The 16,221-nt window shown below is 31.0% G+C and overlaps 2 protein-coding genes across 3 annotated transcripts; one reads left to right on the top strand and one right to left on the bottom strand.

The window, feature by feature from the left end:
* Positions 1-901: 901 nt before the first annotated feature.
* LOC110823980 (Cobalamin biosynthesis CobW-like protein) lies at positions 902-5,402 on the bottom strand. Its single transcript, XM_022054488.2, has 9 exons — positions 5,201-5,402; positions 4,893-5,110; positions 4,520-4,634; positions 3,937-4,026; positions 3,548-3,721; positions 3,325-3,444; positions 2,119-2,229; positions 1,266-1,347; positions 902-1,145 (listed from the first exon to the last, which is right to left on the bottom strand). Exons 1-9 carry the CDS (start codon positions 5,342-5,344, stop codon positions 1,081-1,083), a joined length of 1,119 nt encoding a protein of 372 aa, XP_021910180.2. The 5' UTR covers positions 5,345-5,402; the 3' UTR covers positions 902-1,080.
* A 277-nt stretch (positions 5,403-5,679) lies between these two features.
* On the top strand, positions 5,680-9,124 carry LOC110824137 (beta-glucosidase 40-like). 2 transcript variants are annotated; one of them, XM_088213195.1, is made up of 13 exons: positions 5,680-6,021; positions 6,133-6,196; positions 6,371-6,429; positions 6,493-6,568; positions 6,664-6,735; positions 6,989-7,076; positions 7,157-7,418; positions 7,626-7,741; positions 7,882-8,087; positions 8,195-8,229; positions 8,348-8,450; positions 8,591-8,699; positions 8,776-9,124. In XM_088213195.1, the coding sequence occupies exons 1-13, from the start codon at positions 5,875-5,877 to the stop codon at positions 8,966-8,968; spliced, it is 1,530 nt and encodes a 509-aa protein (XP_088069321.1). In that variant the 5' UTR covers positions 5,680-5,874; the 3' UTR covers positions 8,969-9,124. The 2 variants fall into 2 exon arrangements, with proteins under 2 accessions (XP_088069321.1, XP_021910384.1); XM_022054692.2 differs by having other exon boundaries at positions 7,163-7,418.
* The last annotated feature ends 7,097 nt before the right edge of the window (positions 9,125-16,221 follow it).

The following is a 16,221-nucleotide window of genomic DNA, read 5'->3' on the forward strand; positions in this document are numbered from 1 at the left end:
TAAAATTAAAATTTTTGGGTCATTGCGAGGTTGTTTTGAATTTGTAATCAATTCGTGATTATTTTATGCAACTACAAAAATTTTAACAATAACTAATAGAAATTATTTTCTGTTTTATGTGGAGTTTTGAAATTAATTTTAAAAAGCTTAAGAAGAACATAAAATTGTTTTCATTTAAATAATTTAAATGACATCATAAAACATAAATATGCGTAAACAAAACATTAACAGCAAATACAAACACTTTTTTCTTTTCTTGATACAAGTGGAAAGGAGAGAGAGCATAGCAGCCAATACAAAAACCAACCAGATCACATCAAATCGTCTCAACATAAATGATTATATATGTCACGTCCATTTCAAGAACTGAAATCAGAAATATATCCAAACAGAAAATAACAACACTAGGCGCTCGGTCTTCAATCTTTCCTTTTTCTTTCAGATACAAGTAGAAAAAGGAGAGAGCAAACCAAAACCCACCAGATCAAATCGTCTGTATGAATTACATATAATATCATATATATATATATCTCCACGATTATATACGTAGAAATTTCGAAAACTAAATCCAGAAATGTCTGAACAAAGAATAACAACAAAAACCAACACCACTAGGCAATTGTCTTTTGGATATAAATGGAAAAAGAGAAAGCAAACAGGCTAAGGGAGATTCCAACAAACAAAAAACCCAACAGAAAAAATCATCTTCATGTCCACCTCCAGCAAGGGCCTCAGACCCTCGAACTGCCGGAGTTTTCACTCGTGTCAGCCCGGCTCGCTAGCTTTCATTCTCCTCTTTTTCTTTCTTCAAATGCACTCTACATGTTTCATTTTTCTTTCTTTTTTTTTTTTTTTTATTTTGAGAATTTAACAATCAAACTCAACCAACAGAAAGAAAGAGTTATCAGCAGCCAAGGGCATTTTCTATATTACCAAATTCTATCTGACATAAAACTACAAGAATTCAGAGAAAAAACAACCTCTATTATCCATTCAATATATTCTGTTTCTTCCTAAGATCTTTAATTGGGAATCAGAGTTTGCAGAAGACCCCACACTGCTTGTGGTTGCAGATTAGCATCAGGAGGTTGCCAATGTGCAGCCTCTAAAGGATTCAGTAAGAATATCTTCCTCCAGATTATGACCTGCACCAACACCAGTTAGAAAGCAAATAAATATGTTATATAGAATTTAATACAAGACGCTCAAAAAATATTCTTTAGCAAAATTCCACTGTAAATTTGGTAGAATGTTAAGAGTATTACCTATAAACACAATTTTGTTAATTCGACTTTCTTCTTTAGTCCACTCGCGAGCTGGAACAATCTCATATATCTCCCTCACAGCCTGCCAAGAGTTTCAAGAGTAAAGAAATGCTAAATCATAACACAAAATTTTTATTTATGATACCTTGTCAAATGAACTTTGAGTTCATAACAGCAGAAAATATATACGCATATATTTTGTAAAAGATGTCAAAACGGGGTTGACAACAATAGCAATTTGACTTCAAACCTCACATTCAATAAGTTCCCAACACCCAGCACGTGACTAGGGGTATTAAACGAGGTTTGAGTTCATAACAGCAGAAAATATATTCATATATTTTTAAAAGGATGTCAAATAGGCATTGACACCTACAGCATTTTGACCTTAACCTCACATTTATGAGCTCCCAACACCCAAGCATGTATTAAGTTTAGGAACAAAACTGTGATATAAGAAACAGGTTGGTTGGCATTGCTAAGAAGTTAAAAATATCTATTCCTGGCAGAAGTAAACGCCAAATAGGATGAAGAAGGCAAGGCCTGTGCTTCATGTCCCATAAGGCATGCTCAAGTTTGTACAGAAAAGTAAATGCAAGCCAGTCTAAATGGAAAAAAGAGTATTTGGAACTTCAACCAGGCACTCACTGATCAAAAAAGGGATGAAATAAGAAAGTAAAGTAATATGAAAGGTAGAATAAGAAATTTCAGTCAATCCACACGTCAATCTTAGCAACATATCTTGAGCGAGAGAACTACAGATAACTTTGTTGTCACTACCATTAGAGAGAGTGTAAGTGGGTAAAGGATATAGAAAGAGAGTAATTCTATTACATTTGATACTAAAACTCACCTGCAAAGTATGTAATTGATCTGAATTTTGAACTCTTAACACTCCTTTGCAGCGGTAAACATCCATTTTATATTTTTTCTCCCAAAGAATCTCCTCTAGCCATGAACGAACCTTTGGAAGCACAAATATGAGCAAGCAGAATACATGTGAAGTAAAGCGGACATGAGAATCTTAGCTGTCTAACCTATATTATAGTCATCGATCACCCATTACATTATGAAATAACATCTCAAGGGCTACTTTAAAGTCATGTACTTATAATAATCTTAAGACTGAATCTACTGCTACTGCAGTATCTTATATAAATCTTAAAATTCAAACTGAAGAAGTTTGATTTATAAGGATATATAGACAAATTTGTAGCTTTGGGTTAGAACTTTAGATATGAGAAAGTGGTAATTAGATTATATCTGAGCAAATTCCATTTGAAGTAATAAATGAAAATAAAATTAAAAAAAAAGCATTTTACCGCAGTAAAAAATCACATGCCATAAAATTCACTACCAGCTTTTGTAATTGAGTCCAGGGAGAAAACCTTCAAGTTCATATTTCTGCCAGTAAAGTTTTAATATAAGGGGGATTTAAGTTTTTTAAGATGTGTGTCTCATAGTATGAGCTATAGCAATATGTCTAATGCAGAGTTCATTTACATAGAGCCTGGTACTGAATAGCACGACCAGGGCTTTGAATCAAGATGAGTTATTGTCATCACCACAGGAATGATCCAGTTCCAGTCATGGCTGCAACAGAGCAGCTTTACTACTGCCCAAAAATTAGTCCTACATATATCATTGAAGACATCAAGGCAGTGAAAGCAGAGGAACAAATTAGCACAAATTAATTGATTTTCAGATGCAAGACATATAAGCTGCCTAATTACATGTCTTTTTTATATAGAAAAGAATCTTATTAAAGGAAGAAGGTGGAAGAAAAGTATAAAAAAGGAGGATTAAATATCCCCACAAGAAATAAATAAACAGAAAAAAAGGAAAGTTTAACTAATGTTGGGAAAAAAATAGCTAAAAAATCTTATGTAAAATAGACAAAGATAAAGTTTGAAAGGCCCATGTGCTTAATCACGCATGTGATTGAAGATAATTATAACATCCTTCTCAAAGCTCACAAGTTATTGAGATGGGACTAAACAGTAACAGATAACATCAACCTAGTCAATCATGATTTGCATAAGCCAATTCACAGAGGTACCTTGTCAAGATCAACAGCTTGTGGTTCATGAATACACAAGGTCCTGACTCCAGTATCATGAAGATCCCTGGAATTTAGGGCTTGATTTTCTTCTAGCAGGGCTTCCAAATGTGTTTCATGCTGGACCAATTAGAGGGAAAATTGAGCGATATCAGTTAAATGAAGATTAGAATTAACCCACAGAATGTACCGATGCTAGCAAGTAGAAGTTTCTGAGACTAACTGTAACATCATAACTGTGGCAGTTCAATATCTTGGACAAATCCACTTGACACCGAACAGAACGAATGATATTGGCAAGTGAGTTAATGCTGTGTATTTCCTTCTCCAGTTCTTCAATAGAAACTCCAGAATCTTCCGGAGAAACCAAATCAACCTTGTTAAGTACTACAACATCCTATAGAGAGACAAACTTGTAAATCTCTCATTGTTTATTCCACAAAATATATGCGATGAAAAAATTGTTTCTTAGAAAAGCTCCAAAAGGAAACTAAGGCTAAAAGAATTTTTTAAAAAATAAAAAAAAAAAAGATAAAAATAAAGCTGAAATTTGAAAAGGAGCTTTTGGTTGTGCTAGACAAACAATGTAAGACAACAAAGCATGAGAATTACCGCAAATGCAATTTGAAGAAATGCCTCTGGAAACGAAGATGACTTTCGATGACTGTTCAGCTGAAAATGGAGGTTTTTGGCATCCACGACCTATTAAAAAGGGAACTTAGTTTTTTTTTTTTTTTTGAAAAAAAAATACTCTAAAAAAGAACATCTAGGTAGAAGCAGCGGTACTTCAGAGAGCAACAAGTAACTTAACGATGAAAAAGGAGAAGAATCAAGGCAAAAGCATCACATCATTAAACTAACTTCTTATGCAATTTAAACATGTATATCTAATATAGAGAGATTGGTAAACTAAAACATTGACGTGAACACAGCTCGATCCCTCAAAGTTTTACGTAGAATCCAAAAAGGCAAAAGTGTAATCAAGTAGACTTTTATAATATAAGAATACCAGAAAATCTCAATATTCTCTTCCTCAAACTTAAGTGAAAAGCTAATCAACGCAGCTTTGCTAGTCTATTGAACCTCAGGAAGGATAAGATATAAATTAAATGGCAATCTAAAGTCTAGATCACTATAAAGTCTAGATCACTAAGCAACTATCCATCTGTAACCATACTATCACCCATATACTTACAGTGATTATAGAATCAAGCTTGATTGCAGACTCCAACTGATCATCCAACCAGAGAATAGATGCAAGGGGTGCAGGATTGGCTAACCCTGTGGTCTCTAACAATATATGATCGAGTCTGTATACAACAATACGACACAACAATTCAAAGTTTATAAGTGTCAATGGATGCCATTAGATATAGTTACGCAAAAGAACCATCAAACAGTAAAAGAAATTCTAGTAGCAGAATTTATTTGTCAATCTTTTTACTAATAATGATCACACTAATTTATCAGTGTATATTTCTAGCTACCTCCTAACCATAAAATAAAGAATTTGTAATACTCAAATTCTTTTCTAGCGATGATTGAAACACGAAAAAAAGAAACACCACCTTTCTTTTCTTTGGACGAGTTGCTCAAGGGCTTGAACTAAACTATGTTTAACAGTGCAACAAATGCATCCGTTAGCAAGCTCGACCCATTCTTCTACAAGGGCACCACCTTCTCCTTCGTTTATCATTGCCCTTTCAACTCCAATTTCCTCGCCAAACTCGTTCAGTATCACGGCAATCCTCTTCCCATGTTGTCCATTCAATATGTGATTAACGAGCTGAAGTAAAAATGAGTAATCGCATTCTCAGTTAGCGATCTTTACAAGTTAGGTATTAAGAGGAAAATGAGGGGAAAGAAAGATGAGTACAGTAGATTTTCCGGCGCCGAGGTAGCCTGTGATGATGGTTACACCGACGGAGACGACGTCGTCTTCAGGTAGCTTGGATTCGGATAGCCGGTGAGGGGTGTTGGGTTCAATTTGAACAGCGAGCGGGGGTTCATCCTCCTCCATTTCAGTCTTTTCTTGAATTAAAAGACTTCGGTTTGGTGGTTAATGCGCTTACTGAGTAGTAATTTACTTATATTTTTAACATATAATTTCCATACGTTATTTTAATTTTCATTTAATAATAATAATAATAATATTAAATCATAATTAAAATTTAAGTAAACATTACAGAACAAGTGCCTAACACCATGTATATTTTTGTTTTATCTATATATATATGGCACAAGAATATTATTTTAGAATCCAATTTCACCCATTCTGATTGGATAAAAATATCAAAGAAAAAACCAATTCAATAAACTTTTTATATAATGAAGAAAGTACTTCATTGGGAAAAAGAAAAAAAGAAGAACAAGACAAGTCCTCAAGAAATTGGGAAAACCAAGAAAACTAAAAGCAAAAATATTATGGGTATACATAAATATATTAAAGCAGGAACAAGAGTATGTGGCAGATGATTTCAAGGTAAGTAGTTAACCATAGATGATATCAACAGCTACAAATATGAAAGAGCAGGGAGGAGTTGTTGAGAAATGAAGTTAATTATGGTGGTTAAAAAGGGTTGGATGGTAGTGTTGGTATTATTAGGGTTTATTGGCATCGGACCCTGCAATTCTCAGATTAACAGAGCAAATTTTCCCAAGGGTTTTGTATTTGGAACTGCTTCTTCTGCTTTCCAGGTTCATTTCATTCATTTTCTCTCCATCCATCCATCAGTCTAATTTTATTATATATATATTTTACATATTATTTTCTTTCACTAATCATAAAGATTATTTTTATTTGTTCAGTACGAAGGAGCAGTGAAAGAGGATGGAAGAGGACCAACTATTTGGGACACTTTTTCACATTCTGGTGCTTTCTTTTTTTACTTTTTACTTTTACTTAAATTCCTCTTCAAATATTTAAATATTTTTTTACTGAAACCTTTTTTTATTTTTTTATTTTTAAAAAAAAAAAAAAATGAATTTTGAGTATCTCTTTATAATCCGATAATTAAACCAAGAAAAGCTTTCAATGGTGCTGCAGGCAGAATATTGGACGGTAGCAATGCTGATGTTGCAGTGGATCATTATCACCTCTACAAAGTAAGCTTACAATTAAATTACTATCTTCTTCTATAATATAATATTGTGTCTCTGTGAAAACAGGAAGATACACAACTAATGAAGGACATGGGAATGGATGCTTACAGATTTTCAATTGCTTGGTCTCGAATTTTTCCTAGTGAGTATTTTCTTTATAGTAGCATATATGCAGATATTATTTAATTTTATAATTCCCATTGCACAAGAGAATTATAAAATTATAAAATTGTTCAGATGGAACAGGGGATGTTAATCAAGCAGGGGTTGATCACTACAACAGTGTTATCAATGCTTTACTTGCCCAAGGTAATTAACCTCCAAAGTGCATGGGGTTCGAGTCATAGGCTGTGATTTTATGTATTCTTATTAAAACTTTGTACCGTTCGTATTTTTTATTTTTAAAATTTTGTTATTATTGATGCGCGTACGTCCCATAATTAATAAAATATATAAATTTTTTAATAAAAAAAAAACTTTAAGACTATCAATAATATAAAATTATATATATATTTTTTTCGATCATAAGTACCTACGTTAAATAATGCTTGTAGAAACGCAGGAATCGAACCATATGTGACGCTTTATCATTGGGACCTCCCTCAAGCACTTGAAGATAGATACAATGGATGGCTTAACCCACAAATAATGTGAATCAAAGCTCACCATTTCTAACTTATTATATAACTTCTGAAATTGATGAATGAATTACTTACGCAAGTATCATTAGTTACAGACAGGACTTTGCAGTGTATGCCGAAACATGTTTTCAAAAGTTTGGAGATAGAGTGAAGTACTGGATCACATTCAATGAGCCTCATACGTTTGCTATACAAGGTTATGATTTAGGGTTTACGGCACCTGGGAGATGCTCGATTTTGGGTCGTTTCTTGTGTAGTGCAGGCAACTCTACAACAGAACCTTACATCGTCTCCCACAATGTCCTCCTTTCTCATGCAGTTGCTTCCCATATTTACAGAACTAAATACAAGGTAAAAACTGTTGTCCTACTATCGTAAAATGAACATATATTGTAATATTTTTTATAGAACATGCAGAATATAACTATTTGTTGGTTAGATGATGAGTGATTTTACCCATTTGGTCGAAGGTATGGATTCAAAATAAATCTTAAAGACTTGTCCCAATGGTTGTTTTAATTCATACGGTAGATGTTAAGAATTACAGGTGATGTGCAGGCAAAACAGGAGGGATGGATTGGGATATCATTAGATGCTATGTGGTTTGAACCAGAGAAAAATAGTACAGAATATATTGAAGCAGCTGAAAGAGCCCAAGATTTTCAGCTTGGCTGGTAATTAAACTACACTTTGATAAATAAGTAAATAATGATCTTTCTATTCTCTTAGCTTTAATTGCTTTAGGGAGGCGGAAGTGGTTTAATTAGTAAAATATTTAAACAAATATATATATATATTATATTGAACTTTTCAGGTTTCTCGAACCATTGATGTTTGGAGATTATCCAAGATCAATGAGAAGCAGAGTAGGAAAAAGGCTACCAACATTTTCCAAGTACCAGGCTGATATTGTGAAGGGATCTTTGGACTTTGTTGGCATTAATCACTACACTACATTCTTTGCAAGAAGTGGTCCTTCTCTTAATGATGCTATTGGAGATTCTAATGCCATTACTCTTCGTAAATTCTAATTTCTTTTTTTTTTGCCACAAAATTAACTAATCTTCTATTATCTGTTTAAATTTGATACATTCATTAGCTTACCATGTTCGTATATATATTTTCAGCAATTTCAGAAGATGGGAGAGTTATTGGAGATAAAGTATGCAGTACTAGTAATCTCTATATATAACATTTGCTGTGACTTTTATTGAAAACACAGTTTTAAGTTATGAGACATCCATATTTCTTTATTTAATTTGCTGTTAAATGTATGTCAGGCAAATTCTATATGGCTATACATAGTACCTCGCGGAATGAGAAGTCTTATGAACTACATCAAGCAAAAGTATAGAAACCCTTTAGTCATTATTACCGAGAATGGTAATTTTTGAAATCTCAATAATTAAACTAAGTAAAGAATTTAAGTATTTTTATTTTTCTTAAAGAATTGATTTGATTAATAAAAATTCAGTACTCAAAAATTATCTAAGACTTCTTTGTTGTTGTGGTTGTGATTGTAGGGATGGATGACCCAAATGATCCGCTGATCTCCATCGAGGAGGCCTTGAAGGATGAAAAAAGAATCAAATACCACAGTGATTATCTAACCAACTTACTAGCTGCTATCAAGTAAATATAAAATTAACTGTGTTTATGTTTATTAAATGGAAGTAATGAAGTTAAAATGATATTATTTCAATTGCAGAGAGGATGGGTGCAATGTGAAAGGGTATTTTGCATGGTCATTACTGGACAATTGGGAGTGGGAAGTTGGATACACTTCAAGATTCGGTTTGTATTTTGTAGATTACAAGGAAAATCTCAAGAGATTACCCAAACACTCTGTTAGGTGGTTCAAAAGCTTCCTTACACCCTCCCCAGTTAGCATACATTATTAACTTTAGTTGGCCTTGAGCCACCTGATTTCTTAAGTCGCCTGCTCTATGAACATTTCTCATGATTAATCTAGGTTTTGTGGAGGGATGTTCATATTAATATATATATATATATGGAAAACTAATAGGGCTGTAAAATGAACAAACAGTATGTATAATTCTGAAGTATAAAATATATATATATATTTTTAATTTCATAAATAAAACATCAGTAACCATCTTTACATATGAAGTTACTAAACACTTTGAACCTCCAGTTTCATAAAACCGATGATGGTAAAAAGTTACCAATAGATTGGAACTTTTGAATTAAACTTCTTTCGTATGTGTATGCACGTACAGTTATATTACTCTTCACAAATTTTGTACCATCAAAAAGGTAAATTGGGTCTGGGCAAAGAACAAGTGATTTAGTCAAATTTGTTTATTAGTCAATCTATGCATGAATCCTGACTGAATATGCCATTTTCTTACAATCATGTTGACTTGACTTTGCTTTTTGAATGTTTAAAAATGAAAAGCATAATAATTTAAATTTAAAATGCACAATCTAATTATTACATCACACCTTTGACATTTATCATTTCAAGTGTTCAAAAACATATTCAAGAATTTGAAATGCACAGAAGAAGCACAATCTAATATTCAAATGCTAAAAATGACGTGGGTACTTGAAATACCACAATAGTTAGATTAGTAATTCTCAAGTGCCTTAAAATAAATTAAATATGCAGATACTTAGAATTACCTAAAAATATATTTGTATACCTAAGAAATATTTATAGAGAAGTAAACATTTACCTTTGTTCTTATTATATATTTGAATTATGAGTTTAACTTATTTGGTGCATGTATTTGGAAATTAAATATTTAAATAATTATTTTATTTTATAATTTTTATAAAGTATTGAGGTCAATAGTGTATATCTATAAACATAACTTTATTATTGTTGTATAATGTTTTACATAGATAATTATTTAGATATACGTATATATTACAAAATAACGATAAATTCAAAATAAGTTTACAAAAATCGGTATGTGCTACTTCAAAATAAAGATGAAATGTTGATCCACATGATGTTAACTACATTTTTCTTTTTCTGATGATGAGAGATTTTTGTTGGGACATTCTGAATTAAATTATTCAATTGTTGTTATTATTACTTTAGAAAATATTCAAATTCAACAAAAGGGCATTTCGTTAATAGTTGGAATACATCTGGTCTTGGTCAACCTTTTTTTTTTTTTTTTTAGAGAAAGAAATTGAGAAAACAATAATTAATTTAGAAGGAAAGGATAAAAACTTTAGAAGCTTGAACTACATCATAATCCATTATTACTTGTTTCCTTTTTGAATTCACAATCCGAACCCAGATGGAAAAAGGAACAAAAATAAAGAAGAAACCAAATTTGGGTAGCAATAATTATAAAGGTCCGGAACTTAAAGGACATGAATTTGTATTTTAAATTCGAAACCAAATAATAATATTAGAGTTTATATTTCTTACACAGTAAATTAGAACGCCTAACAGAACTATAAAAATGTATCTTCTACAGTTTTTCGTAAAAAAAAAAAGAATAAATGATTAAGACAAGTAAATAAATATCCTCCTTCGTGGTTGGGATTCTTCTTTGGCTAACATGCACCAAAAAGAGACGGTGAATATGATGGTCAAAGAATCGTATAAAACGAAAATTAGGAAGTGGGTCATCGGAGAGGATTTAGGATTTTGGCCGTGACGGCTCTGCTGGGCTTTGCCCACGATTTCCAGCTCACCCGTCGTCCATTTTCTCCGATATGACCACAAGGAGATTCAAAATTGAATTTCGAGTTGAGAGAAGAAAATTTTACTTTTTTTGGTGGTCGGTGGTGGTTCTAGTGCGGTGGTGGCTGGGGGTCGCCCTCCTTCTCTAACATCTGGTTCTTCTTCTTTGGTGAGGCCTAGACGACTAGGGTTAGGTTCTCCTGCGAATAGGAGTTTAAATACTCATCTCCTCTTCGATCCGGGCCGTCTGTTTATGTCTATGTGGAGCGAGGAGGACCGTTTAATGATTTTTCGTTTATGTTAATGGCATGGACGAATTCGAACCGTCCATCACGATCCATCTTATCTGTCCGATCGCATCTAAAGAGAGAATGCATATGGGCCGTTCACGCACGTGGGATGAAGTCTGGACCGTCGGATTGTCAAGCACGAAGATCGCTCGCATGGTTTCTCACATGGTGCCGATGTTAGCTTGCCTGCCACACGGTGTACTCTGGTTCGCTCGGTTGCTGACTGGGTTGCCCCACATGGCCAAACTTTTTTTTTTTTTGCAATTTAACCTCATGTTTTTAATTTCGTCTCTAATCCTTTTTAAAAAAAAAAATCACTGAAATTAAATTGAAATAAAATTAAATTAATTATTTATATAATTTTTATAAATAAAAAATATTATTCCGGGTCAATTTTCGGGCCCAAGTTTTACAATAATACTTTACATACCTTTTACTTTTCCATTGAGGATAAAATTAAAATATTTATAGATAATTACATATATGCATATGAATATATACATTATAGTAATTTAATAAAACTGGATATAAATCTAAAACATGCTCATATTTAATCGTTAAGATTATATTTAAAATGGAAGAGTACCTGAACTTTTGCGCGTCCTGCAGTAGATCTTCTAAATTAATACGTAATCCTTTAGAGTTTTCACATTTTTTCTATTTCTGGTGACAAGATAATAGAATAAAAAAACTCTACGTGTGATTTAGAAACTATAATCGCCTATTTATATTATTAAATTTTTATTATTTCTAATTTGACCTATCATAAAATAATATAAATAACATTTTTTGTCTCTGCAAATAAAAAAATTTATGATTTATTTGATGGATTAAATCCAATATTTGTTTTGTAAAAGTCCAAAAATAGAAAAATAAAATAATACTTAAATTTATAAATTAAAAGAAGTAGTTTAGAGTTTAAAATTACATTCCTTGCACAGTTTGATTTAAACGTCCAATAGAATTATGAGAATGCCCTTAAAGAATATAAACGATAAAGAGTAAATAGAAAAAAATAATGTAATCGACCTCTACTCGAAACAGAGGGAGCAGAGAGGTAACCTTCTAGCCAGTTTTCTTATTGTTCAAGATCTGAGTCTTAGTCGTCCTGATATAAAATAGTTAATAATAAAGGAGTGAGTTATACTAACTCAGTAAGAATATCAACGTCTTATCACTGATATAAAAAATTAAAAGTTTGTAAAAATCGTAAAACAACCAATAGAGTTTTTTTTTAGAATAAACTCGTTTAACTGAAAACGTTAATTTTCTAACTCACCTGTAAGTTCCTAAATTTCTTTATGAATATAAGAATCAGAATAGTAATCTGCACTATGCATTCTAATAGACCAACTGTAATTAATCTTTATTATCTTCACTTATCTACAGATGCCGCTGGGGGTCCATAGGGGTACTACTACATGTGGACCAAATATTCATTCAATTAATCCAACGGTCGTATCCATATCCCGTATGGGAATGGGCATCAAACATATAATTGTTTCAATACCCCGTCCGATATGAGCGTAATCAAAACAATTTTCAATATCTTCCAGTATGAGCTTGTCAACCTCGTTTGACTGAAGAAAACATTCACAGTAGGGTTTACCCTATGTATTAGGTCCGTACAACCTTTTCTATGACACCCTGTAAGCCCTTTAATTTAACAATATTACTTTACACGTATAAGTTTTCATTACTATCTAGCCACCAATAACGTGTAAAGCTCATTTTTGGTAATTACAAGAAAATAAAATCCATGGTTCAATATTTATTAAGAGATAAGATTGTAAACGATGATGAGATATAATATCACAAATGAAATGGGGACACCATACGTTGTGATAACACAAAAAGTAAAATGAAACAATCAATTAACAAAAGTGAAATGAACTAAAATCCAACGGTTCAAGAAATGTGATTAAGACATTAGTCTTAAACTGATATAACGAAATAAAAATGGAAATGGTTTAGGTAACTAAATAGACAAGAAAAATTTTTAAAAAAATTAAAGGATACTAAAATAAAATGAAGTAACGATAAACAAATAAGGTAATATAACAATAAATAGACAACACGGATAAGATAGGGACAATCATAAACTGACTGATTACTAACTTCATCGACAGCCCATATTTAATTAATCAAAGGATCGCCAACCATTTATAACTTTTCGTTTATTATTAATTTGACTTTAATTTAACCGTAACAGGGGAAAAAGTGAGGGATTCTTATCATAGTATTTTCTAGTTTCGGGTGTGGTGGCTCAGCCGAGCTTCGCCATACGTTTTTAACTTTCCTCGAGTTTTCCTGCATCAATAAGGGTTTTGGGTAACTTAGAATGGAAAAAGGGGACAAACGGGAGAGAATCGCACTTATCGGCGTTGATTTGGGTCTCTAGTATGATGGTAATGGTGGCTGGCTTCTCCTCCAGCCGCCATTCTTCTTCTTCTTTGGCAAGCTGGTGTGCAGTTAAGGTTAGGATTTTGATGGAAGAGGAGTTTAAATACTCCCCTTCTCTTGATCTGGGCCGTCCATTCAGGCCCGTATGGACCGATATCAGCCATTGGATTTAACTTATTCGAAAAATAATTTTGGATCATTTGATTGAAGGCACAATGACCATTTGATCGCACCTAAAGAGAAAATAGATCTGAGTCATTCGTTCGCGCAGGAGTAAATACGGACTGTTGGATCACTTGGCACGCGGATTGCCCGCGTGGCCTTCTGCATGGAACACGTGCTGTTGTGTCTGCCATGCGGTGCAAGGCAAATGGTCGTGCTACTAATGTGGTTGTCCCACGTGGCCACTCTCTCCATTTTTGCACTTTGGCACCTGTTTTCAATTTTTCTTTTCAAATGAGTTATCCTTTATTTTTAGTTTGGTCCATTCATTTTGAAATTATTTTCAAAGACATCCAAAATGCAAATATTTAAAGAAAATTTTTAAAAAATTAAAATTAAATATTTTATTATTATTCTTAAAATTAATTTATGTTATCTCAAGTTTAAATTCTAAATTCGGGATATTACACGTTTAACATTAATAGATTAAAGTTCGATTCAATTAATTTGATAGTTTTTCATGCACAATAAATTCATTAAAACCCAACATATATATATGCATGAGAAACAAATTTTTTTGAGCATAAACTTGATCGCGTATTGTTCTAGTTCATTAATTCTTTAATAAATTAAGTAGATTTTAACGAAAGAATAAATTAAGTTGTTGTTTATATTATACATTGCGTTGCTTTGAAGCTTAAACAAGCCTTCGGCAGAGAAAAATGATGTGGAATTTTTGTCTTGTTTTATTTTATTATTCATTTCGTTTATTTTTTCTGTTAAGAGAAGTGAAAAAAAAAAAGATTATTAAATTGAATAATATATTTCAAGTACGTATTTAATTAATATAATTCAATTACGATTTGTTTTTATAAATTGAATTAATATGATTCATTGTACTTAATTAAAACAAGATTATAACATATGCATAATATTTTGTTAATAATTACTAATAAATATAATTAATAATATTTATTAAATTACAATTTCTGATCAAACATTAATTCATCATCATCATCATCCAATTTTTTGGCCGCATAATTTGAGTTATTCTAATTATTTATTGATTTGTGTAGTTATTTTAAAACACTAATGGTAATTAAATAAATTATAATAAATAATTATTTTATATAGTTTAATTTTAAGTTTAAATCATTTAGAATTTATTTTTCCAAATAATTGCCTTTTGTAAATTAAATATTTTATTTTAACATAATTATATTACTTAGTATATTTAAAGAAATTAAAAATAACGCGTATGGAGAGCAAGTGTATGAAAGACTACTAACTAATATATATATATATATATACACACACACAAACACACATACATACAATAATATCTTTTATGGATAACGAGTGGTGCATGTGGATTCCTTGGAGTAAAAGCATAAGTTTTTTATTGGTTCCTGGTACGAAACCGAAGGTAAAAGAAACAAGCATGGGGTGACTTGAATAACAACTTTAAAAGTTGCTATACGACTTAAATACTGCTTTTTCCACGTATACACACACACACACACACATATACATATACATATGCATATATATATGGTAGCTGTCGGGATCATCAATACCCAATTTAGATAATTAACATGATTTAATTAAAACTTAATTTGAGAATCAAGGCACCAAAAACATGCTACGGTAAATTAAACATTTTTAATATTTGATACGTAACTATATATATATATATATATAAAGTAATTAATAATAAAAATAACAAGTTTAATTTTTTCAAATCTTATATTAATATTTTCTATAAAAAAAATTAGTGTTCACTACTTCACGAGAACATCATCTCATATATTTTTATGAAAACCATATATATATAAACACACTTGAGTTTATGAAATGAAAATAAAAAACTATTTGCATATACTAAATGGAATTGTATTTTCTTTACAATTCTAAAGGAAATTAAGATAGAATAATTTATATTTTAATTAACTCATATTATAGCAGCTAAGAAAATCTGTTTTAAATATATATATATATATATATGATAATCCTTATAGGAACATAATTTATTTTTGAAAGTAACAAAAAATAATAAATGAAAGTATATTATCTAAGCATGTATTATTGTACTAATTGAATGGTGTAATTTATTTGAAAAACAAAAAAAAAAAATTGAATCATGAAATTTATTGTTGATATTAAATATGCATATATTATTTGTAATAAATTACCATTAACGTGTGATTTCAATAATTTTATAATTAAAGGAAATTAAATGAAATAGTAAAATTAATCATAATTGGGAAAAATAACTCCTCATGATCTCATATTTAAACCGCACTAATTAGTATAGATTAAACCCTTTTTTTTTTTTCATTCTTCAAACATTTCTCCATGAGTTTATATTTACAAAATCTTACAATTGCATCTTTTTTCTTTTTAATACGTATTTTTCTTGATTTAACTAAAAGGAACAAAGAGAAAAGATTATCCATCCCCCTAATATACTTATTATAAAGTTAAAAATTCAAATCCGAATCCTATTTCTACTTCCTTTTCTCAAAAAATAAAATAAAGTTAAAAGAAATACTTTTTTTTATTTTATTTTATAAAACATAGTAAATTTTTAATAATCTCACGTGATATATATATATATATATATATATATATA

This window comes from Carica papaya, chromosome 2 (assembly GCF_054855325.1).
Source record: "Carica papaya isolate Zhongbai chromosome 2, ASM5485532v1, whole genome shotgun sequence".
Taxonomy (NCBI): domain Eukaryota; kingdom Viridiplantae; phylum Streptophyta; class Magnoliopsida; order Brassicales; family Caricaceae; genus Carica; species Carica papaya.